General features: G+C 54.7%; 1 protein-coding gene across 6 annotated transcripts in view; it reads left to right on the top strand.

Moving 5' to 3' along the window:
- Window positions 1–24,785, top strand: part of DLG3 (discs large MAGUK scaffold protein 3) — a 78,567-nt gene that overhangs the window by 17,043 nt on the left and 36,739 nt on the right. For 2 of the 6 annotated variants that reach the window (XM_065643592.1, XM_065643591.1), the window contains exons 1-2: window positions 8,742–9,068; window positions 22,781–22,834. In XM_065643592.1, coding sequence (XP_065499664.1) covers window positions 8,742–9,068; window positions 22,781–22,834 — 381 coding nt within the window. Of the gene's footprint in view, window positions 1–8,741; window positions 9,069–22,780; window positions 22,835–24,785 lie in introns of those variants that run through there. The other 4 variants (XM_065643589.1, XM_065643590.1, XM_065643594.1 and 1 more) reach the window with 2 other exon arrangements.

Below are 24,785 nucleotides of genomic sequence, written 5' to 3'. Positions count from 1 at the left end.
CACACTGATGGGTTTCATGTGTAGCTCTGAAAGCAAAACTGAGCCCATTCACAGGCATCTCAGCTGTATGGGGACCGAACAGGGGCCAGCCCCCTCAGCACCTTGGTCAGGAGCTCCATGAGCCACCACACTGTCCCTGCTGGGTCTCTGCTTTGCTCATCAAGATTCCAAAATGAGCTGGTACAGCCTTGGTGCAGAGTCCCCACAGCAGCCCCCAGGTCCTTCCTTTCCGGATTTGCCTTGTCAGGTAACTGACCACGTTCCTGCTGCGACCAAAGTGAAGCATTGGAGCCTATCTCCCATACCACAAACCAACCAGGGCCTCTCAAAGTGCGGAGCTTCTGTGCTCCTCTCTCCCTCACAGCCACCCCAGCATCTTGGGAGGCTGAGGACAAATCTCCTGGGTGTGTTTCTGCAAAACAAATGGTCTCTCCTCACCATTTTTAAAGTAACAAACCAAGCTTGAAGGCAGAGCCTGGCAGGCCAGCTGCTTTCTATCTGGAGCGCTGGAGCTGGGGGAACGTCACTGCATCTTAATGGCATCAGGCTGGACGGAAATCAGGATTCTGGTAGCAGAGGCAATACCAGCAGTTATAAATAGAGCAGCCACGGTAACTGCTCATGAAGGTTTTCAGTCTTTAGGATTTGAAGGATCAGTATCAAGCTATGCTGAGAGATCCATTATCCCTGGCACTGGTAGCAGCTAGGGCAAGGGTGTCCAACTCATTTTCACCACATCAGCCTGGTGGTTGCATTCAAAGGGCCGAATAAAATTTTAGGACCTTATAAATACAACTACTCCTACATTTATAAGGTCCTAAAATTACATTTGACCCTTTGAAGGTAACCACCAGGCTGATGTGGCCCCAGTGAAAATGAGCTGGACACCCCTGAGCTAGGGGAACTTCAGGGTCAGGAGGACAGTGGATGAATGCAGGTTTGGGAATTGTTCCTCTTGTGAATCCAAGTATGAGCCCTTTGAAAAGTGCTCTCTGCTGTGTGCTGCCTCCCCTTGCTTTGTGCTGCCTCCCCTCGGGTTTTGCTGCCTCCTCTTGCTTTGCTCTGCCTGCTCTGGGGGTTTGGACCATGCATGGCTGCAGCAGTGCAAGTATTTCAAGCCAACCTCGTGCTCTGCTACAGGAAGTGAGAGTTTGCCCCGGGGCAGTGCCCAGTGGAGCCCTGCAGCCTGCAGGTACAAAGCACCTTGCAGGAGCCTCACTGACATTGCACCTAAATTTCAAGTATTGAGACTCAGGTAAAGACCTCCTGCGGTTTGTGGCCTAGATAGCTCTCGAGGCTGGCACCGCTCGGGCACACTAGCATCTGTGCCCAAAGCACTGGCATGGAAAGCGTCATGCTTGGCTGGTGTCAGTTGCCCTGCCTCATAACCAGCTTCCCACCTGCATGTGTCCAGGAAACGTGGCAACGTCCTGCCAGGCTGTCCCCCGCTTTTAAGGAGTATTTTTAAGCCGGATCATTTCACAGCCCAGGCTACAGCAGACTGCAGGAGGACCTGTGGCAGAGCAAGTAAGGGGGCACTGCACTGCCGTGCAAGGGGGAGACCTGGGCTGGTCCTGGAGCTGGATTCACTGCTGAAGCCAGGTGCAAGCTCTGCTTGCTGCTTCACGTGTCGCAGTCCTGTTGCTGCACTGTTCATTCCTGCTCCCCTGGCACGTACTGCGCAGCTATTTCCCCTCTGCATAGTGGAAGATTTTGCATGGCTGAATTTCCTGGGGTATTTTTGTGGGGAAGTTTTGAGGCTCTGCTGCTGTGGGAGCACTCCTGCATTACTGCTTTGGTTCAGGACAAGAGCTCTCCCAGCTGCCTGCCCTCACTGCACTGTGTCTCAGGGGCAGAGTTCACAGCCTGGCTGCCTTTGGGGTGAAACTCAACCCAGCTGTGCACTCTGGCCCCTGTGCATGCCCAGTCCCTAGGACCCGACCATCCCTTGTCCAAACCAGGGACAGGGGAGCTGCACATCATCCCTTGACATCATTTGTCACCTAGGGCTTGTGTTGCTGGTGTGTTGCTCCTTTGGAACACACGTGTATGGGTGTGCCCGTGCCGTGGGAACACCTCCTCTCCCCACGGCTGGGCACGGTTTGAAGGTCACGTCGGAGGTTCCGAAACGGTCGTGTCTTCTCCTGGACAGGCGGCAAAGGGGACGGGCGGGTGGCAGCACTGCGCCTTTAAGAGCGGCCCGTGAGCCGGCTGTGGGCCTGCGGCGCGCGCGCTGATTGGTCGAGCGACTGGCAGGCGGGGCAGGGGCGGGGCCAGCCATTCAGAAATTGCCGAGCAGCCCTTTCTCTCTTAAAGGGAACAGGACAGTGGTGGCAGGGAGGGCCAGGGCCAGCCGGGCGCCCACCTACAGTCCACCGCAAGTGCCCGGGGCTCCCAGGGACACCAGCATTCATTTTTGTCCCCTGCGCAGGTACGCGTGTCCTGGGCAGCACAGCCCAGACATGGCACTAATATCCCCGTGAGCCACTGGCTGGGGGCTGCGGGAGCTGCTGAATGGGCTTTGCTCTGTCTGGAAGGGGCAGGCTGGAGCAGGGCTGGCCAGGCAAAAGAGAGAAAGTGTGGACCCACAGAGTTCTCCTTCTCATCCCCCACACAGGGTTGGAATAATCGAGGAAAGGATATCCCTGGGCCTGGATGTTGGGCAAGGTCCCTTTGGGCACATCTGTGCTGCCCAGGGCAGCTACAGATCTGAGCAGAGTGGTGCTGAGTGAGCCCTTGCAGCACTTTTAGAGCCACATGTTGACCCACTCCGAGGGTGGGACTGGTTCCTGCAAGGATGGCTCCTGATGAGGAACCTGCGAGACCTGGCTCGTGGGGCTTTGTGGCCCCAAGGACACATCACCTTAGGCAGGGCTGTCCAGGAGACCTCCAACAGCCTTGTACAGCATGAGTGGGGCATATTCGGCTGCCGCTAAGTCTGAGTGTGTAAGCATACCCAGGGACAGCTTGGGACTAGTGAAAATTGCAGAGGAACAGGATGTCTGGTGGGGTGACACTAGGCACAACCGTCTGGAGATCAAGGTACAGGACCAAAACAATATCAACCCATTCTCTTAAAGATATGAGACTTTGAAATACCTCGCTCTGACTCTGGCTGGAAGTGGTGAAGTTGTGTCCTGGTCACATTTTCAATCCTTCCCTCTTCTCCATTAGGCTAGAAATGTGCGTTATTCTAAAGGCCGTGAGGCACACACAAGGACTGGGCACCACAGACCACAGGACATGGCAGTGCCGTAATTGCTATGCCCGCGCAGCAGCAGGGCTCCCTGGGAAGGCAGCCCACAGCCAGCCCATGCTCCAAGTGCTCCGGCACAAGGCAGGAGCCTCCCTGCCAGGTGATAGGGAGAGCGGCAGTGGGCGTTGTGAGGCTGTCAGGAAATCCATAAAGCCTGCTGCAGTTGATTGCTATTAAATAGAGCCTCCAGGCTCTCCTTTATAGAGAGGGAACATGGCTCTGCTGCAGGGACCTTCTCTCCTCTGCCAGAGTAGCCATGGAAGATGTTACGTTGGCCATAATTCCAATTGCAGAAAGCGACTGGTGGTGTTTATTGAAGACCCTCGCATCATTTCTGCCACAAGCGAGGATACAGGAACTGTGTAGTAGCAGTGGGCAACGTATCAGGGATCATTAACAAAATGAAAATGGTTTTGCCCTGGAGGAGAATAATTTCTTTGGCAACTGCCCTGAGACTGCTGAGAGCTATCAGTCCCTTGGTATGCCTAGTTATTATTATCCCAGTTGCACATTTCCCAGCGTGAACTGCTGCCGGTGGCAGGGAGGAACAGTCTCAGCGTGAGATGTTCATTATCCTGCCCTGTCCCACTCACTCGTGACTGCGCAAACCCTTCAACACTCACAGGAACTGCCGGCCCCATTTGCCCATAGCTGTGCAGCTGGCTCTGCCTGTTCAAGTTCCATTCGACAAGCCCCAAACACAGCAAATAGCAAATCTCTGCTGGATGGGGGTCTGTGGTAGCGCTAAGGAACAAACTGATGGATTAAACCAAGTTTGCTTGGTTCCTCCCTTTGCTGTGGCCTGCTTCCCCCCATGCATTTACCTCCTGGTGCTCCTCTCCCCCCCGTCCTCAGCTGGGTGGCCGCAGACCCTGCTGCCTCCCTTGCACAGTGGGCATTGGGTAGCTTTTTGCAGGTGATTGTGGTGGAGAAAGGTACCTCCCCCATGCCAAAGTGTCCCACATCTCCTCCCCCAGCATGGATGTCATTACAAAGATGACACCTTCCCCATGAGCACCCAGGCTCAGAGCTAATATGTGGCTTCGGTTCCCCTGGAAGGACCCAGCTCCTGCTTGGGCTAAAGGCAAGGGGCAGCACGATGGCGCTCATGTGACTGCCATCTCTACAAGGACCTGCCTGCCTTCAGCCTGCCCTGTCTTCTGATCCTAGAAAGGCTGTAGGTGCAACAAACCCCCAGCTCCTGGTCCCTCACACTTGCCTTCCTCTTCCCGCAGGACTTCATGTGAGAGGAAGGAGGCTACAACAGGGGCTGAAATGCCGGCAACACCAGATAAAACGTAGCTCCGTGCCACCTTCGTTCCATGTAAATAGCACCATCTCCGGGGATTTCTTGGCAATTTGCTGAAATTAGCACCTGTGAAAAGTGCAGCTGCCAAAGCTGAATTTAAATAAGACAGGCAGGCTTCTAGTAGGAAGAGGGTAGAGGATAAAAGAGCTCTTGGTTTCCTTGAATCACCTACCTCCATGAAGGCACCTGCCGAGAAATCAGGTCCCAGGTCCTTTAGCTCTGCTCAATGCCCACATCACTGGGGTGAGATGCCCACAGCTGCCTGGAGGTGCTGGGCACTGCGCCTGCCCTGCCAGACCCACGCCTGGGCACCCCACAGCAGGTGTCCACGCTGTCTGGGCTCTGGCAGTGCCACTCCCAGTAGCCAAAACGCCACTACTCACCGAAGCAAGCTGGAGAAGTGCAGGATGAGCTCAATAACATGGCCCAAGCCCTACGCAGCATTAGGGAGTGTTGCAGGCAGCAGCAACCAGGGTTTTTTGTTTTGGTTTTTTTTGTCCTTTTAATTGGGGCTAGCAGGCAGCAGATGCAGTTCACTACAAATGAGTAGGAATTAAACAACTCTTGTGGCAGCTAAATTGGGACATGCAGGTTTTCAGGATGGGAACTGCCAGCAGGTGGGGAAGGGCTCCGTCAGAGCTGCACTAGTTGAGGCTCAAGGCCACTCCGTTGGCAGGTGGCGATGAGGCACTGATAGAGCTGGGGGAAGCAGAAGAAGGTTTCTTAGATCATGGAGCCGTTCCTGAGTTTGCGAGCTGGTGAGCAGCATGGGGTGGAGGCAGTGGTGTTGGAATGCCAGGGCTGGTGGCCAGGCTGTTTCCCATGTGGGGATACCCATTGCATGACTACCCCCCCTGTGGGGCTGCCAGAGACCAGGCAGGGAGAGGACCAGAGACCTTCCTTGTGGAGGACACACTCCAATCTGCTATGGGGGAAAAAAATCAAATGCTTCTCTTAATTGGTCAATCAGCTCCTTATTAAAGTGTTTTTCCCTAACAGGTCTTGTCCTTTGCTTTTGCACTTCTCCCCTAAGTGAACACCCATGTCCCTGGCTGCCCCCACCATGGGACTGAGTGAAAGGAGGAGACATGTCTGGAGGGGGGCAGGTGTGAGCAGTTAGGGTTACAAACTCTGCATGAGTCCTCCCCCAATGCCCTCCTCCCACTGAAGTCAGATGCTTCCAGACATGGGTCTTCTGCCTGACCTTGACCCAAACATGGCTTTGATGGAAGCCCATGGTAGTGGAGAGGGCCTCACTGGGTGGCCAGTGGGGCTCTACACACTGCATGGTCCTTGCAGCCGAACCGTGCCATCCCAGGGTGAGAACTGCCATGGGAAGGAGGTTTGCAGCTGGGCTGGAGCAGTAATTAGTTATGGTTGTGTTACAGATTGTAGGAACATCTCGTTGATGAAGTGACTCAGATCTCAGAGGTGCTGAAGGGTGGGAGACAGTGGGTAGCCAAGATGGACTTCATGTCCTTTTACTCTCATGTGGGAAACACTGGCCACCTGCCTGTGTCTACAAGCCTTATTGCTCTGCTTTGGTGCAGTAAGTCCCTTCCTCAGCTTCATCCCTGCCCAGGCCCTCCCCTCATTCCCACCTCCGCTCTCACTGCTACAAGATGCCCTCTCCCCATGGCGGACACCCCCAGCCCCCTGGTCCCACCTGGCTGCCCAGGAGGCACAGCATCTCCCCGGAGCACAGGGCTTGTCAGCCCAGCGTCCTCCTGCAGGGCCAGCACCATGTGCTGTGGGAGATGGCACAAGAAGCAGTAGATGTGGAAGTGATCTTAATTTCTTAAAGCCTGAAGTGTGAAGTTCTCTATTAATGCCAACACTACATGCTTTCCTTCCATGCACACAAACACAGTTTTCATTGATTAAAATAACTCTTAACAAGCTCGCTTTGCATGGAGGCATCCAATCCTTCTGCGCCTCAGTGAGCTTCTGGGGTCTGCAGTGTCCTGTGGCACTGAGCCCTGCAGGTTAGAAGCACTTTCTTACATGCAGCCATTGCTTTGTCTTGCTGCATCTCTGGGTCTTTGGGTCAGTGCCACAATGCACCTGGGTCCCATAAGTGACTGCTCATCAGTGAGAGCCCCTCGGAGCAGCAGGGTGAGCCTCACCTGTGGAGCTGTTTTTCAGGGCTCAGCAGTAGAGCTGTGCTCGGTTGCTCCAGGCCAGCATTGTGGGGACAGGCTCTATAGACTTGCTTGTCCACAAACATTATGACTGCCCTAAGCTTGCAGCTGGGGAAATTTCAATGTAATGTATCTGAGCCACAGCACTGTTCCATGGCATGAAGCATGGAGCAGCACGTGATCATAGGCTCCAACCTGTGATGGAGGTAACTTGAGCAGCCCAGAGGCAATGAAGTGCAGGCAGTGCTGAAGAGTACAGGCTCTGCACCACATGGTGAAGACCATGGGGCTTGGAGACAATGCAGATCCCGATTATGGGGTGTCTTCTTCCCCTTCATCCAGGAGCAACTATTAATATTTCACTTGACCACTTGGGAGCAAACACTGCAGGAACACCTCTGTTTGCAGTGGTCAAATGCAGAAGTAATTTTGCGTTGCAGTTTAAAGAGCTAAAGCAGCACGGAGCGGGCAGGGGCATTCATCTGTCCAGCTGTCACACGCTTCCTCTTCCTGCGGCCCTGCTGGTGGGCAGGGCCGTGTTGTGCTGGATGCACGAGGCCAGCAGGAGCCTGCAGATCTTGCAGCCTGAATTGGGGTGTTGAACCACCACATCTTGCAGCTCAACTTGTGGCCCTCTCCCACTTCTGTCTCATTCCTTTACCCATATCCCATGGAAGCCTTATCGTGTACCTTTTGTTGCTCTTCTACATATTTATGTACCGTTTCTTCCAATAATTCTTCACCCACTCTAGTGTTTATTATAACGCTTAAGCATTAGGAGGCCAGGTTCAGGTTCTGACTGAACAGAAGTGGTTTTTTGTAATGGTTTTTCGTTCTATCCTTCAATTTGTCATGATGACTCGCTTCTGAACTTCTAGTCTCGCACTCTGTGCAAGAGGTGAGGGGCTGCCTGAGCTGCACAGGGAGCAGAGCCCTCGCCCTGCTGCACCAGATGTCATTTCTGCTCTTCTTTTACCATCCCCTGATGGCGGTGGTGGAAGGCCCAGCAAAGGCCCTTGAGGTTTCTGCACTCACCCATGGCTCACTTGGCAACGGCAGCATCCCCGGGGTGCTGTGCTGGAGCATGCAGTAACATTTCCAGCAAAGCAGGATGAGAGCTGATGTGGGGATACAACAGAGATGCTGCTGCCGGGCTAGTGCCCACGGTTCAGGTCTGGAAGAATGATTTCATACTCCAGCGTGGTTCACAGCTGAAATGAACACCTCTTGGTGACAACGACAGAGCTGGCGGGGCCGCCCACCGCCGTGCTGGGGCTAGAGGAACAGAGCTGCACAAGAGCTGCCTGGTGCACCTGGGGATGCGGTGAGGGCACCGCAGGTGATGAATGAGGCTGTTGAGCGGAGAATTTCTGTTCTTGCTGGATTCCGCCAGCGTAGGTTGCCGGGGAGCAATGCAGGTACCCCCCGGGGCCGGGTTTTAGACCCGCTGCCCGGGAACTGCCCCGCCCGGTGGGGGCCAGCGCGGCCGCGGCGCACGGCGAGCGGCTCCCCCGCAGCCGCCGCGCTCAGCGCCGGGGCGGGGCGCGGAGGTTCCGCCGGCGCGGATTGGCCGCCGAGGAGGGAGGAGGAGACGAGGGATGCCTCGCGCCGCCGCAGGTGCCGCGCTCCGCGTTCCCGAGCCGCGCCAGACCGGGCTCAGCTGAGCCGGACCAGGTTAAACCGTAGCCGGACTGGGCTAAACCGAACCGGGCTGAGCTGCCCCATGCAGCGAAGCGGGGCGGAGCCGTTGCCCCGCGCCCCGCACCGGGAGCGGCCGCGGGACTGAGCGGCGCTGCAGGCGATGCCGCGGCGCGCCCCCGCGGAGATCGACGCGCTGTAACCCCCCCCCTCCTCCCTTCCCTCCTCCTTCCCCCTCTCCCGCCCGCGGGGCCGGGGGCGCCGAGCGGACGAGTAGGCGGCAGGCGCGCCTTGCGCGGGGCGGGGGCCGCTGCCGCCCCCCGAGCATCCCTCCCTCCGCGCCGCCTCCCTCCCTCTTTCCCTCCCTCCCTGCCGGCTCTATGGTGTGAGGGCAGCGATGCACAAGCACCACCACTGCTGCAAGTGCCCCGAGTGCTACGAGGTGACGCGGATGGCGGCCCTGCGGCGCATGGAGCCCCCCTCCTACGGCGAGTGGCAGCACGAGCAGTACGGCTACGGCGGGTACGGCTCGCAGACCCTGCCCGCGCCCGGGGGGGCCGCGCCCGCCGCCCGCGGCAAGGCCAAGCTGGGGCCCCCCGCCCGCGAACCCGCCGCCCTGAAGCCGCCGCCGCCGCCGCCGGGGAAGAGCGCACCCAAGGTGAACGGGAGCGGCCCGGGCTGGTGGCCCGAGTGCACGTGTTCGAGCCGCGACTGGTACGAGCAGGTACGGGCCAGCCCTGGGCAGCGGCTTCCCGGTGCGGGACGGGATGGGACGGGGCGGGCGGCCGATGGGGGAGAGTGACGGGGTCGTGGCAGGGTGTGCTGTCACCCCTGGGGTGTCGCGGGCGGCCAGGGGGGATACTGGCATTGCTGAGGCTGGACGCTGGTGTTGTTCCAGTTGACCATCATCATCGCTCAGGCTGGCTGCCAGCGTCGCTCAGGTTGGCATCGCTGTTGCTCAGGCTGGCCACCGTGGTCCTGCCCAGCGTGGGAGCTCTGCATCCAAGCAGCATCCCCGGGGCTCAGCTGGGTCTTGCTCGGCACAAGGCAGGCGTTGGGTGTGATGTTTTTCAGACACCTCACCTGAGGTTCTCGCTGCTTACGATGCTATTGCCTGAAGCCCTAACAGTGTCGAGGGCATCCCATCATACTGTGTTTAGCAGGCGTGGGGCGCATTGCCTGCCAGGCAGCCTCATGGGCTTAAGGTGCTGCTTGCCAGCACTCCCAAACTGGCACCCACTCTCCACTGAGTTGTGGTTTCCTCACTTTGCTGCTACGTCCCTGCTCCCCGAGATTATTACGTAACCCTGCTCTGGTCACTGGCATGCTGTGTGCTTTCTGCCCCATTTCACTGCCTCCATTTCTTCCCACACACATTCATTTTATTAGTGTTCTCCTCCAGGACCCATTCTCAGGCTGTGTCTCTATTTCTCCCCTAAATGGAAAGACCAGTCTTGTCCTGAACCCACAAGCCAGCTTAGAAAATGGTTGTAGCTGTTTGCAAAGCATTAAAATGGAGGCTAGACCCTGCCTGAAAAACAATTTGCCCTGCTTTAGAGAAAGGCATTTCAATTTGCTTCTGCCTCTTTCATTCATTATCTTCAAACCTCACATGATTTCTTATTGATCTTTCTAATTATTATTTCAAGATGCTGTAGCAGGCAGACACACGGGAATCAATGGGAATTCTCTCCTCCCTTCCCCTCAGAAAACACAACCCTCTTCTTCTCTTCCCCTGTTTTTTCTTCATTACTGTCTCAGTCTGTAGCTCTGGCTGAAATAATTAGATTCAAAGCTGATACACTCAGATGATGTTTACAGAAAGCACCCAAAAACCCAGCCACCTTCCTATCAGCCTGGTCCTGCTTTCTGTCTCTTTCTCTGCATTCTTTGCATCAAAATCAGCCTCAGCTCTCTCTTGCCTGCTGATTCCTGGCAAGCATTCTTCCATCTTTCCTTTGCTATCTCTTTCCTTCCCTCCATCCAGAGCAGCAAGCTCGGGGAGCTGGGTAGGAGCAGGGAATTGAAGCATGTCTGCTCCCTCCTTTCCACTCCTGCTTGCGTGAAAGATTCGGCCCAGGGTTCCTAGTAAGATGATCGCAAGCAGGCTGGGAAGGAAGCGATGCCAGCTGCATTGCTGCTGTAGCAGGCTGGGCAGGGGAGCCTTTCATGTTTTTGCAATGGTGGAAGAGAAATCATTGTCTCTGTGGTGTTGCCACGGAGCCCCGGGGCTTGAGCTGCTCTGGAAGTCCATGCTGGGAATCTCTGCTCGGCCTTAGCCTTTCTGAAGATGGGGAAAAAAAAAAAAAATCAAAAGCTCCTCACGGCGTTGCAAGCAACAGAGGATGCCAATGTGTGAGGCTACGTGAGCATAGCAGGGTCTGCATGTAGAATATGACGTGTGTGGTATGTGCGCTGCCTCTATCAGAGCAGGCAGGATTGTCCCCTGGTGTGTAGCAAATGTATGCAATGAGTAAAGCTTTGCAGCAAATACCTTAGCAATGTTCCCCTTCTGATCCGAGGGTGCAAAATGCCTGAGCCATCAGGAATCCATGTTCTTCCCAGTCCAGTGGCGAGCAGAGGGACAAAAGGTGGTAAAATGGAAACAGCTGGGCATGGCTTGTGCCCAAGCAGACTGGTTTGGCTCTGGGTAGCTGGGAGATGTTGGGCTCTGGGTAGATTTGTCCAGATGCTGCAGATGTGAAGCTGGTCTAATTCACAGGAGCTGAGAAGGCAGCTTCCGTGTCCTCGAGAGCCTCAGCTAGAGGTAGGGTGCCATTTTTCAGGGCTGCCCCTTTAAATGAGCTCCCTGTCTCTGGAAGTACTTCCAGCAGCAAAGGTGGGAAGGGATGTGTGGGCCAGGAGGCTTCCCTGGGAAAGCAGGGATCTGTTCACCTCCCCCAGAGCTTCTCCGCCTCTCATTTAAGCCTTTTTTCACCCCTTACTTCTTCATGCAAGCAGAGGAGTGTTCACTGGCTGTATGCGCTGGCGCGGCCGCGTGTGTGGATGCTCTGTCATCGGAAACGTGCTCACGGTTGCATATGGTGGTGTATGTTCTCTGACATCATGCGTGCTCACAGGCCCTGCGTGCAGCTCTGCAGCATGTGAGATGTGCCCACACGTGCTGCCCCACACACGGCACAGTCCTAACATCAACCCGCACCTCCTCCCACCTCCGGTGCCCTGTCAGTTCTCTCCTTGTGCCTCTCCCCTTCTCTAGGACACAAATTAGCTTGCTCAGGCAATGCCAGTAACTGAGAACCCCTAATCCTGACCATAGGGAGGGAGGAAATCTCTGAGCTCTGGATTTCTCATTTCTTTGTGCTTTGGCTTTCATCTCTCCTCTGAGATCTCTTCCATTTCTTCTCCATTATCTATCCATGTCCCCTGTTCATTAGTCCCCACTCCCTGTGCTTGCTGTCACTGCCATCCTCCATTGTTCCCATCACCATCTCTCTGGCCAGCTTGTCGCTGAACCCCCTTGTTTGCTGACAGGGGAGTATGGTCCTCCACAGCCAGACCAGGGTGAGAGGAGGACTCCCGGCTGTGGGGGAGGAATGGCAGCACGATCCAGGGGAGCATCCCTGATGCACAGCGCCGGAGGAGCAGAGCGCTCAAACCCCTCCTCTGCCCTGCACAGTGACGCCCACGGGCTCTCAGTACAGCAGCGCTGAGCTGCCCAGCCATGCCTGACCCTCTTCCCCTGTGCTGCTCCCTGCACTGAGGGTCCGGCAGCAGCCGGCACCTTTCCCTCCCACAGGGAAGGTCCAGCCCTGTGGCTTAGTTCACACCAAGGTCCCTGGTGTTGGGCACAGTGGCCAGAGCGGAGCCCTCCCACGAGGTTCCCAAGGGTCTCACCAGTGTTTTTGTGTGCATTTGGGGTGACTGGGGCAGAGGCACCTCCTTTCATGGCTGGGGAAGGAGCGCGGGGCAGTGCAGTTCTGCAGCATGTGGTTGGGAAGTACCCTCTGCCACCGGGGCCGCCCCAGGTTTGTTCACCCCGCCTGGCCAAAAATGCAACATCCTGCTGTCTCCTCTTCCTGCAGCCCCTTTGTTGTTCTTGGGGGGTCAGGAGGGTGCAGGGGGAGGGATTAGAACAGCATTGAAATGAGCCTGTGACCACCTGCAAGTGCCTGGAGCATGCCAGGCTTGCGTGGCTCCCCCAGCAGAGGCATTTCATGGCCTGGCAGGTGGAGGAGGGGGACAGGTCCCCCCGGCCTGTCTTCTGCAGTGAGTGCTTCACCGAAGGCAGTGTTTTTCCATGCACAAAGGTTGCTTGTTATAGTTCCTCCCATGCACTGGGAAATTACCCAGAGCAGGTGAACATAGGGTGGCATATCTTGGTGGAAGGATCAGCTTTTGCTGAGCCTTTGCATGCTCTTGGATTTGGGGCTCCTGGCTCTTTGGGCATGGGTGGTGGGGGCGAAGAAAGAGATTTGGGAAGGCTATGAGGGTCTGGGCTGGGTTTCCGAGCGATGGGCAGGCACGGCTGGAAGGAAGGAGGGAGAGCACTGAGGGGGGCAGGCGGGAAGCCAAACGCCAGTTGCTTCGTGGGAAATGGCTGAAGCCCCAGATGTTCCCTGGGGAGGTGCGAGGGAGGGTGAGAGGAACAGGGTGCCGGGGACACGGAGGCAGTGGAGGTGGTGAGGTTGGCAGGGTGATGTTGCTATGGCTACTCCTGTGCTATTCATAGAAGAAATTAGCTAAATCTTTGCACTGGAAGGTGGAGGAGGAGAGAGGAGGAAGGCGTTCTCCACGTTTGGAGGGAAGGAGAGAAGCCAAAACAAGAAGGGGGTGAAGTTTTCTTCCTTTGCTCTGTGCCTGTGCCGTGGAGGGGCGTTTGGGGGAAAGCACCACTGCCTGACCTGCGGTCAGGGTGCGGGGGGTCACGGGCAAGTCCCTCCACAGAGCATCTATGCAGAGCCCTGCGTGGCAGGACGAGCTCTGCATCGTGCCGGGAGCACAGGAGACATCCTTTTAATTAAAGACAGCCAATCTGTGAAAGGTATTTTTGGCAACCTAAATGTAGATACAACTGTAGTGAAACTTGCCCTTCGCGTCTGGCTCCCTCGCTCAGTGCGGTGCTTGTCTGTTCCTGACCCCATCTGTCTGCTCGGTCCCGGTCACTGGTGGTCCCCTTGCCCACTCTCCACCTCCAGCATCTCTTCCAGCATGTCCTCCCGCCAGCCGGAGTCCCAGGAGAGTCTTCCCTCTCCACCACTCCTCATCACACTCCACTCCCTCATTGTGAGAGTTTTGATTCCCATCCCACAGACCTGTTTGTCACCTCCTCACTCACGATGTGTAAATCTGCGTGTCTGTTCCTAATATATCTCCCTCCATCTGATTTCACCTCTCAGCTTGTTTCTTGGGCACCTCCGTCTGGTGATCCTGCCGTCATCACCCAGTTGAGCTGCTATAACCAGGCACTGAGCTGCTCTCCTTCCCCCAAACCCAGTATCGTGCCCACCCTCGGCCCTTTGCCCGTTGGACCTGGGAGTCAACCGATATTTCTGATGGACCTGGCTTTCCTTTCTGGCCATCCAGCTGGAACCAAGGCTCAGTTAATGCTTTATAAAGTAATTCCCCCTCTCTGTTTGTCTCCTGGGGAAACTCGTGCCTTAAGACCCAGATGCTGGGTGAGTTGGTTCCCCTTGTCCCACCCAGAGCATCCCAGGTCTTGCTGTCACCCGCTGCCTGGACTGGGCTGAGGTGAGTCAGTCGTTCTCAGTGCTCCTTCCCAAAACAAACCGAGTTCATTTAGGAATGGGCAGCTGAGGACATTTTTTCTCTTTAGTTTCTTTATTCACTGCTAAGACTTTTCCCCCTTCTCTTGAGGTTATGAATCCCTCGGGCAGGGGCTGTGCACTAGTGCTTGCTGACCCTGCCGGCGCATCCCATTAGTACAGAAAGGGATAATGTTGGAATTAAAAAGGGGAGTTCAAGGACTGAGCTTAGCTCCTGTCCGGCTGGATTACCAACTGCTGCCTGCCAGCCAGCCCAAATGCACAGACTGTGGCCCTGGAGCTGCACCCCGCTGCTGGTTTTGGGGTGTTGAGCTGCCAAAGGGGCCCCAGGAGCAGCACAAAAAGAGGCACCAAAGCTGGTGTCCAAACTGGCCATAACTGAGATGTAGCTGCTGCTGTAAAGGCAGTGTCTGAAGTCACATAGGTAGGAGAGACCCCCTCAGCACAATGTGAAGAAGAACAGGAAAGTACCCACTGAAAACAGAGGATGTGGCCCTGCCATGTTGCAAAGGAGGAGGACTAGGAGGAGAGTTTATTGGTGCGACAGCCAGGGCCAAGCAGGGGCAGGTTTCAGCAGGGATGTAGCCAATGTGGAGGAGGTGGCTCCTTGTGAAGAACCTGGGGGTGGCAGGAAGACCTTCACCCTCCGCCACGGCAGCACCTGCCTTCTCCACTGCTGGAGGGGTGCTCCTTGCATCCCCATGGCTCTGCTTTCCACTGGCTCTTCCCCCATGGTTTGGAGTGTTACGTGGCTGGGACCTGCCTGAGCTTGGTCCTGACTGGTGCTGGGGATCTGGCAGGGATCTGCTGGCCATCCTCAGGACGTGCTTCAGGAAGGAGCGTCCCACGGGTGGCTGCATGAGAGGGAAACCCGGGGACGGCTGAACCAGGGGTCCTATCCGGGTACCCTGGGAGTGCAGGTGGGTGGGAGGTGGAAGCGAAGCAGAAGCCGCCGCCATCCCTGGAGAGCTGCCTCGTGCGGGTAAGCTCCTCGGTGCTTCATTTGCCATGATGGGAGGAGAGGAGCTTCCGCTCCTTCCTTAGCTGCAGATGCTCATTTAGACAGAAGAATTCATTAAGACTTAATCAGGCTATAATCAGCCATGGCTGTGGCTGTGTGCTGGGCGCCTGTGGTGCACAGCCTCGTGCAGGATGCTCCCTGAGGGGACCGTGGTCTCTGGGTCCCAGGGGAGAGCAGGTCCAACATGAGGGGCACAAGGAGCTCAGTGTGGTTGGGACTTGGGGGCTCTGCGTGCCATCCCAAACCCCCTGTGCTGGCAGGAGGGATGATGTGTCTCTGGCTCAGCTTTGCAGCTGCGATTCTGGAGTGGGCATAACCCTCACTGTAAGGTCGTGCCAGCGCTGTGGGTGCAATGGGCCGTGCTAATGCTCACAGCTGGTTTTAACACATGCGAAGATGGGATAATGCAGGGATCCCTCAAGGGCCCTCATTGCAAATCCAACAGTGTGCTGTGAACATATATTGGGAACTTGGAGATGAAAACTTTTAATATGGTGTTTAACAAGTTCAGAATACCCAAATTTGAAATGAACTTCACAGTTTAGTCTGCAGAAACTCACTTTCTGTGAGTGGCTAGCTTAAGGACTGCTCAGAGGGTGCAATTATTTTGGGGGACACCTGGTCCTTCAGAGCACCCTAGACCAGGCCCTAAATACCCTTTTGTCACCTTCGTCATAACAGGAATTTAGTTTGAGGCTCTGTTGATGGATCTCGGTTTGCTTTTGTCCAACAGCAACACGTTTTTTAATGCTTTGTAACTAGGTGTGCACTGGAACTTACTGAAGAGAAGAAAACAGGGTATTTGAATCCCAGGGACCAAAGAAATCTTTTAACACCGTCCCTTATTCCCTTTTTTTTTTTTCCATGTACATGCGTATTTGTCTGAGGGGAGGGTGAGGAAAGCACGTGAGTCTTTCAGATGATAATCACTCTTCCTGTGAAAAAAGGAATTGAGTCAATTTTATTTGGTGCCACCAGGTCAGAGGGAAGCTACTGGAGCCCAGCACCTCTGCAAATTGGGTCACTTATTTTAGCGTGCTGAGCCTGGAACAGGATGTCTAACTTTCAAGTATGAACACGCTGGCCTTAATGGTTTCTAAATGGAAACTTAGACTCCATAGAGCTTCTGTTTGGGGAAGCTTTCTTCCTTCCCCGCTGAGTGAAGGCTTTTTCCAGTCTCTATTTAAACTTACTCTTTAAAAAAAAAAAAAAAAAAGGCACCAAAACAAAGATTAAACCCTCAGTAGCTGCTTGTGTTCGCATTACACTTTGGGCACTTTGGTGGCTTTGCCAAAGATCCTTGTGACCAGGGACCTTTCAAGTCCTGCATTCCCCAGTTCCGGATGGCCGTGGTGCTTTGTGCCAGTGCCGAGGCGCAGCACCGGGGCAGGGGCTCTGCCACCACATCACTGCAGCCTGATCATGTCACCGAAACAGCCCAGCTCTGTCTCCCAGAGGCAGCCTGGAGAGAAGGGCTGCTCTTGGCTACTGTGCGGGCTGGGAGCCAAGCACAAGGGCACGGGCAGCAGCCGGTGCCTGGCCAGCAGGGACAGACACAGGGGGTCTGGGCACCCGCAAGCTCTGTAGTCAGCCCTGGCATCGTTTCCTATGTCATTTATGCCACATTTCAAGCTGTGCAAAAGGAGGGCATGGGGTCAGGCTCAGCCTGTTGCTCCCCTTCGTGTAGGCACACTGGCAGGTTATGTGTGCTTCCCCCTGCCCAAACAGTGTCAGCCAGCAGCTCGCTCTTGTAGTGTGTGAGAAAAAAATGCAAAGAGAGTTATTTTGTCCAGCCCTCTTAAAGGGAATGAAGACTCATCTATGGCCATTAAATTCTTCAGCCTCCAGAAGTTTCCAGCCTCCATTTTCTTTTGCTCCCTTTCCCTGTCCCAGCCCATGGGAGCCCTGAAGGATGCAGCTGTCCCTCAGAGCTCTGCAGCCCTCCGACATTCCCAAGCACCATCGGCTCTGGAGCCTGTGAAGGCAAAAATAGGTGAGCGCAGGGAGCTGTGAGAAGGGGACCAGCCTCTGGCAGCAGTGTGGTACCTCTCCCCTTGGGAAGGGATAGGAAAACCAAAGCATAGATTCGTTATTGACGTGTAGGAAAAGCCCTTCATCTTGTGGGCCGGCTGGGAGCCAGGCTTTGGTCTGGGAAGGGATGTGCCATGCATAATTTCTCAACAGGAGGTCTGTGAGGTGGCTTCTCCGGGCATGGCCATGGGAAAGCCAAGGAGGTCTGTAGGCGTGCAGGCATTGGGGGTGCTCAGAGCAGCCTGGAGGGACGGTGCCAGCACCTCTCGGCTCCACACACCTGCCTTCCTGCAGGGGCAGAGCCAGGACTTGTCCCCTCCTTTGCCTTGGGCATGGGGAGCCTCAGGAGTAGGTTTCTGTCCTGCCTCGACCTCAGAAGTGCCTTCAGGTTGCTGTGGAGGAGCTGTGTCATCTCAGGTGCTTTGGGAGGTGATGTTTTTGGTAGCTATGTGATGGGCTCTGGGTTGGTGCAGGAGGCAGCCCCAGCGTTGGGAAAAACCAGCATCTCTGCGAAGGGCAGGGAAGTCTGGCGTGAAGCGGATGAGTGTGTCAGTGCTTATCAGGGTGAGTAGCAGGGAGCGTGGGCTCGCTGTGTGTGCTGCACCGGCAGGGCCTGGGCTTGCTCCTGTGAAATGAATTATTTAGTTTGGTGCAAACCCACTCCCCCTGGCAGCAGGAGCCTGTTGCTGCCTAGGCATCCCGCAGCCGACCTCGCTGCCGCGGCAGCATCGCAGCACTCCTCAGCATCCCCGAGCTGGTACCTGTGAGTTCACAGCTAGCGCCCGGCACTGTGGGGTCCTGCCACAGAGCAGCTGCTTTCATAGCTGTAAATGCACAGCTTTCTCCACAGTTTGACACCCTTTAAAAAAAAAAAAATCAAAGCTGATGGAGCTGGGCTACAAGCAGCCCAGTGTGTCCGTTCTGTTTAGATGTTTTTGTTGGGCATCTCCCCACTTGGCTTTTGCCCTTGAGAGCTTTTAAAAGTACGTAAAGACTGAATTTCACTTATCTCCAGAGCCATTTCCTTTTGAGTGTTACTATTATACCTCAGATGGTACGAAGCAAAAGATATTAAAAGGCATATTGACTTTTCACTGTGATCTAATCTGGGAAAGTTGCAGAAATAAAAGAGTTAAGTTAGCGCTTTGCTTCTCATGCACTAGCCCAGCATCACAGATAGTCAACTCTGTCCTGCGCACCCCTTGGTGTGTGACACATGGTCTACACCGGCCTCCGGTGGAGACCAGCTCTGTGTGTTAGGCTTGGTATTTGTCAGCTCTGGAGGCTCCTCTTTGAGTCTCGTTGCTAGTTAAGACGGAAATGGCTTTATGTGTGGGCACAATCCAGTTGCTGTTGGTCTGGGACGTCTACAGCGCATTTAATTTGTCTGGAGGAGGTATGTAATTCCTGATCTTTGTGGGCTGGCCCCCATGCTGCCTTTTTGTGCACAGAATATCTTGAACTTTCACTTCAGTCTCCCTATTCGGCTCCCATGGGCCAGCCCTGAGAGCAGTCCTTGGGGAGATGCCACAGGGCAATGCTCAGCCCTCAGAAGTAAGCTAATGAACCTCCTCTGTTCGCATTTAATTGCAGTTTTTCTTTTGGTTGGAAGGTTTGGAAAATCATCACGTTTTGCAAATCCTACCTTTCCCCCAACAGATGACAGCGATAGAAATGGAGGTGAAGGGTGATTCCTGTAGATGTTTGGGGCTTGGCTGAGGGCTGCATGGGGCAGGTTGCTGCTCTGTCTATTAGCACCTGGGCTGTGGCTGCCACTGGGACCATCATGTAGTGCTCGAGTGCTGGTGCCTGGACACAGGTAAATGCAAGACTCGGCTTCTCTCAGCCCCCGCAAGACCAGAGAGCTCTTGAATCATGACCTTCAAACCTCATCCCCCTTCACCACTATTCCCTTTGACTCCTGCTGCTGGCCAGGTTTTCCCAGCAGCTGTCCTCTGCCTCACTGGCTTTGTGCCTAGATCAATCTCTCTGCATCTATGCAGTGACCACCCTCACTCCTCAGGGTCCTCCTTGTGTCCCACCTTCCTCACAGCCTTCAGCCCCTGAGCCCAAGGATCTGTGCAGCCCCCTGCACCTCTGCTTGATGGAGGGAGTCCGGGGCATCTCCAGCTCTGCGGGGCTTTGGTGGTCCTGCTGCTATGGGGTGAGCATTATAGGGTTTGGACCTCTTCTCTTTCCCTTTGTAAACCCTCCAAGCACAAACAGGGCTTGGTAAATAATAACAGTGTGATGAAATGGTTTAGATGGAAGAGATCTGACAGCCCCCATTGAATGTGGCCTGAATGCACAGCCCTGTTCCCTTTCCTCCCTGCATGCGGCAACCCCCTACTCCTTAGGGCATAAATTACTTACCATTCCCTATAGAATTGAGGGTATGGTTAATTCACCAGCAAGTTCCTGCTGCCCAGCAAAAAATGATGATGTTCTCTCTCCTCCCCTGGCTAGTAGAGGGCTTGGTACATGCACCTGTCTGACAGAGGGAGGCAGAGGCTTTTCTTTTTCAAGCCCTCTGCTTATTTCTGAGTCTTGGGTCTTGTCTGACTCTCTAGCAGAACAGGCAAGGTGCAAATGTTGGAATATTTGCAAGTGGAAGTCAGAGCTAATATCCAAACACCTTCCTTGTAGTAGATGGAATAGCTGGCCACAGGAGACAAGCAGGGATTTCCTGGTCTGAATTCCTCCTGACCACGTGTGACTTTGTTTTAAGCAGCCACTCACATTCGGCATCTCCTGGGTCCCATCTGGAGCCTGAGTGGGAAATTGTGCTTCTAGCAGTATTTTGAGATGTAAAAATCACTAGTGTGGAATGGCTGCAAAGGATGCTCAGTGCACAGTGAGCAGGCTGGACAAAACGTGTCCTTAGGGCTCACTGCTGTGAGAGCGGGGCAATGTGATGTGTGATTTGTGGGCTATTAGTAATTCAACAAAGACACTGCAGTGGGGCTCAGTGGAGGACTCGAGCTGGACCTGCAAAAGCCTCTATAACATTATCATACAGAGCACTTCTCCCTGGGAGGGATCCAAAGCATCATTTGTGGAGTTGAATTCATGTCATAAATCATGGGGCATGTGATGGGCTACATTCATTTAGGCTGCATCTTCTGCATCCTTCCTGGAAACTCATCTAATAAAAGCTGGCCTCTGGCACGTCAAGGTTCAAACATCCATCGTTTGTTAATTGCTGGCAGTAGAAGTGCTTCTTTTTTGCCTTGAAATGTTGAATCCCTTCCTAGAATTGCACTGGGGACTAATAAAAACCAGTGCCAGGTTTAATATATGCTATCTCACAAATTATCTGGATTAAATACAAGAACTATGTACTGCCAGAGAGGGGATATTCCCAGTTTAACATTGCTTCTGGGCCATGGAGATCCCAAGACATTGGACCTGAAAATTGTGCTTCTCTTATGTGTGTGGGAGGGGTTTGGCTTGAGTGCTTAGAAGTGGTCATCTTTGCCTGAGCTAGAGAATTAATTGCCATAAAAACTATGGTTTTGTAACCAATAGTTACAGCTGCAGGAAAGATCAGAAAGCATCTGAATAAATCAAATTAACTACCTCCTGCTACATCCATATGAGAGCAGAACCTTTCAGGGCAAGATTTAAACCACAGTCCAGCTGACCCCTAACTTTTCCACCTATAAAATAAGGACAGTGAAAAGTTCAGAAATACGATCAACTAAAACAGGAGATGCTAGGGACTGCCACACTGGTTTATGTGAGGAGGCTGGTCTCTGTCGGGAGTGTATAAACCCAGAGGAGGGCAATGAGGAGAAAACCTGCTCCTGAGAAAATATCACAGATTCGCAGAGGCCATTGGGCTGTGCAATCCAACCACCCACATAACTGGACAAACAGTGGTTCCTGTCATTTGCTGCACTAGCCCACATCTTGACTTGCTTGCACCTGACCTTGACTCTGATGTTTCTGATGCTCTAAGGCAGAGGATTCACTTCCCCTTGTAGCTCATGTCTTTTATTGTTTCCCCCATCACTGGACTGTTGTTATCCACACAAGCCTTAGAATGATGATGTGAATCCTGACTCACCCCTAGCCTTCCAGATTTTCACAGAATCATAGAATGCCCTGAGTTGGAAGGGACCCAAAAGGATCATCGAGTCTAACTCCTGTCCCTGCATAGCACAACCCTGAAATTCACACCATGTGTCTGAGGGAGTTGTCCAATCATTTCTTGAATATTGACAGATTTGGGGCCCTGACTGCCTCCCTGGGGAGCCTGTTCCAGTGCTCCACCACCCTCTGAGTGAAGACTCTTTTCCTAATGTCCAACCTAAACCTCCCCTGACACATCTTCCTGCTATTCCCTTGGGTCCTTCCAGATTTTGGACCACTTGCTGTTGCGCGCCAGTGAGGAATGTCAGCCCAGTAATTAATCTTCAATTTCTCACCTTTTGCTGCTTCTCCCTCACTCTCCCGCTCAGAGACAGATGCCTTCCCCTGCTCCCTGACTCCAGCAGCCACACCGCCCTGCCCCCTTTAGAAGGGTGTGTTATGACAGGACAGGGGATAATGGCTCTAAACTAAAAGGGGGGGTATTCAGACTAGACATGAGGAAGAATTTTTTTTATTATACAATGAAGGTAGTAAAATACTGGCCCAGGTTGCCCAGAGAGGTGGCAAATGCCCCATCCCTGGGAGCATTCAAGGCCGGGCTGGACGGGGCTCTGAGCAACCTGGTCTCCCTGCTCATGGCAGGTGGGTTGGACTAGATAAGCTTTGAAGGTCCCTTCCAACCCAAACTATTCGATGATTCTCTGATTCAGGAGGTTGCGGTGCTGGACAGCTCCGGCGCGGCGGGTCCCGGCGGGCGGCGATCGGGGGCTCCAGCCGCCCCCGCCCCTGCAGGTACCGGCGCTGCAGCCTCCCCCGTGCCCTTCTCCCGGGGGAGCCCCCATCCTTTAGGGCTTCGTCCCTGCCTTCTCCTGCCTGCACTTGCCCTCTGCACGTGTGACCCTCCTGTGATGTGCAAGCAGGTAACGGGCAGCGCAGGAGGAGGGGAGCCCGGGGAGAGGTTTATGATGAGCCCTTCAAGAGAGGGGGGATGCATGTGGTGGCGGGGAGGATGAGCCGGGGCTGCCGAGCAGAGTGTTTACCCCAGGGATGACAAGGATGAGGACCAAACTCTGCTGCCTCTCCCAGGGCGTAGTGGCCCTGTGCTTAGAAGGGTCAGCAGCAGCTCCTGGAAGGTGCATGAAGGCCTCTGGGCTGGTCTGCTGGCAGTGTGTCCCTCCCTCAGGAGGACTTCCTTCCCTACTCCTCCTATTTCCTAATCATTCAGTAATGTGGATTTCAAGTACATTTTTGGTGCTGGTGGGATTTTGGCCTGAGTTTCCAGTCTTGCCTGTCTCCTTGCCAGCAGCCAAGGCCATGGAGTGTTGGGGACACACCAGGCCTGATGGGACTGACAATCAGAGCTGTGCTGCGGCCCTGCTCCTTTCCCATGGCTTTTGGGCACCTGGAGGAGGGACAAGAGCAGACCTATACCTGAATTGCCCTCTTCTGCCTGTGGTGGCACAGTCAGGGGAGAGGCAGTGCACCGCGAAGGGCTGGGTCCATCGCTCAGCTCGGTGACATCCCGCTTTTGTCTCCTCACAGGCCAACCCTGCTCCCACTATTGTGAACACAGACTCGCTGGAACAAGGGCTCTCTGTAAGTCTCCTGGTTTTGTTTTGCTTCCTTTGAACAAACGGTGTGTTTTTCCTGCTTGGCAGTGCATGAAAGGCTCCTCCAGCCCAAGGAGGCCTCAGCGAGGTAGCAGAGGTGCTTTGTATCTGCTCCATGTGCCCATAGCACACCCCAACCCCAAACCTCACTGGGGTTGCGCGATGCTGAGCAGAGCCAAGGCCAGCGGCAAGCAATGCTGGGGACTCCAAGACAAAGAGAGTACAAGGCAGGAGGCACTTGGAGGGGCACACTGTGGGGTAAGCAGGCATCAGAGCAGGGGGAGCTGGGTTGGCTGGCTGCGTTCAGGGTTATCCTCAGCCTCCCATGCAGGGTGTCTGCTCTGCTGGGGCATCCCTTACCTTGCCGCATCACCTCAGCCCCTTCGGCAGCTTCAGGAGGGAGACAGTTCTATCTGGGTACTTGGGGCATCACACCTGCTGGTCCTTAAGGCAGCTGAACCCATCAGATGCTGTTCCTCTCCCAGCGAAGGCTGCCAGCAGCTGAGCAGTGCTTGGTGACTGTGAGTGTTTGCAGCTACAGTACATTTGGCACTCTTGGTGTAGTATAAAGATAATCCTCCTCAGTTTGTTGCAAAGAGGGTTTGCGTGCTGCTGCATCTCTTCCCAGAACATATGCAAATCATTCCTGCTGGGGGAATGGAGGGAACAGGTTGGCCAGCGTGGATTTCTGCAGCATTGGCTCCATGCTCGTGTGGTGCTCCCCTTTATTCCCCAAAGGGAGCTCAGTTGACAGCTTGCCAGGGCTGGGTGCGTTGCACCTGGTTTTCTTCTGATGCAGCAAATTTCATCTGCCTTCCACATTAATGAAGCAGCATGAGGACTCAGAGCTGGGGTTGGTTTGTCTTTGGAGTCATGGTGGAGGGCTGCAGGTGGCTTCTGGTGGTTGAACTTTCCTTGTAAAGAACTGCAGATATCAGCCCACGGCCTCTGCTGGGGTCAGGGTGCATAAGAGCTGTGCAGGTCTGGTTGGGCAGGGCTATGAAAAGGAAGCAGAGCTCAGCTGAGACCTCTGCAACCCTGGCTGGATGGTTTAATTATGCCTTGGATGTTGAACCAAAGCCACCTGGCATCGCGGAGGAAGGTGACAGTGCCTCTCTTAGTGTGGTAGTCCTGGTCCAGCAGCCTTGTGTGAATGTGGCAGAAGAGAGTTGCTGTCCTCAAAATTTTCCTTCTCCAAATGCATGGCGTGGCAGAGTGTTTGTGGGGTTGGAGGTTTCTTGCAGCGTGCTGGGCTCCCCCGCTGCAGCGCAGTGCAACATTGCAGCCTGCTGTCAGCGCTCATCTGGCTGGTGGTGTTCTATAGGGAACTAGACAAAGGACAATTTCTCCTGGAGGGGAAGGACGCACTACAAGGTTGGACAGGGGTGAGTGAGGGGTGTACTGTGGGCAGGGAGATATTCCTGGATGGAAAGCCTTTTTTAACATCTGTTTTTCACTCTCTCTTCCCTGGGGGAACATTGCCTACTCACCTTTGCAGCCAGCAGCAACACATCCTTCTCCAGGCTCCAGCCATGCCTGTCCCTCCTCCCTGCCTGGGTGCCCAAGAGCGGCAGGAGGTGACCCTGAGATCCAAGGACAGGTTCTATCACCCCAGGCAGGCTCCCGAGCCCTGTAGAAGCCAGCATCAGGGAGCCCATTCATGGAGCCAGCGGCTGCCTCTTCCCACCGCAGTGCACTCCACTTTCCTGCCCTCCTGGCTGCCTCCCCCTACTCCATCTCATTAGCTCCATATCCATCCCACCCCTTCTCCCTCCACGTCGTTAGCTCCATATCCCCATCCACCCCTTTTCCCTGTGCCTTGGCCACAGCACCTTCTTGCCATGATGGATGGGAGCTCCCTTCCCGCAGCCCCTGGGTGGGTTTGGCTAGGTTTCAGGGACTGCTCTGCACCCCTGACAGGCACCAGCATCACCCTG

Source organism: Caloenas nicobarica, chromosome 12 (genome assembly GCF_036013445.1).
Source record: "Caloenas nicobarica isolate bCalNic1 chromosome 12, bCalNic1.hap1, whole genome shotgun sequence".
NCBI classification, from domain to species: domain Eukaryota; kingdom Metazoa; phylum Chordata; class Aves; order Columbiformes; family Columbidae; genus Caloenas; species Caloenas nicobarica.
This window is presented reverse-complemented; position numbering and strand designations above follow the sequence as displayed.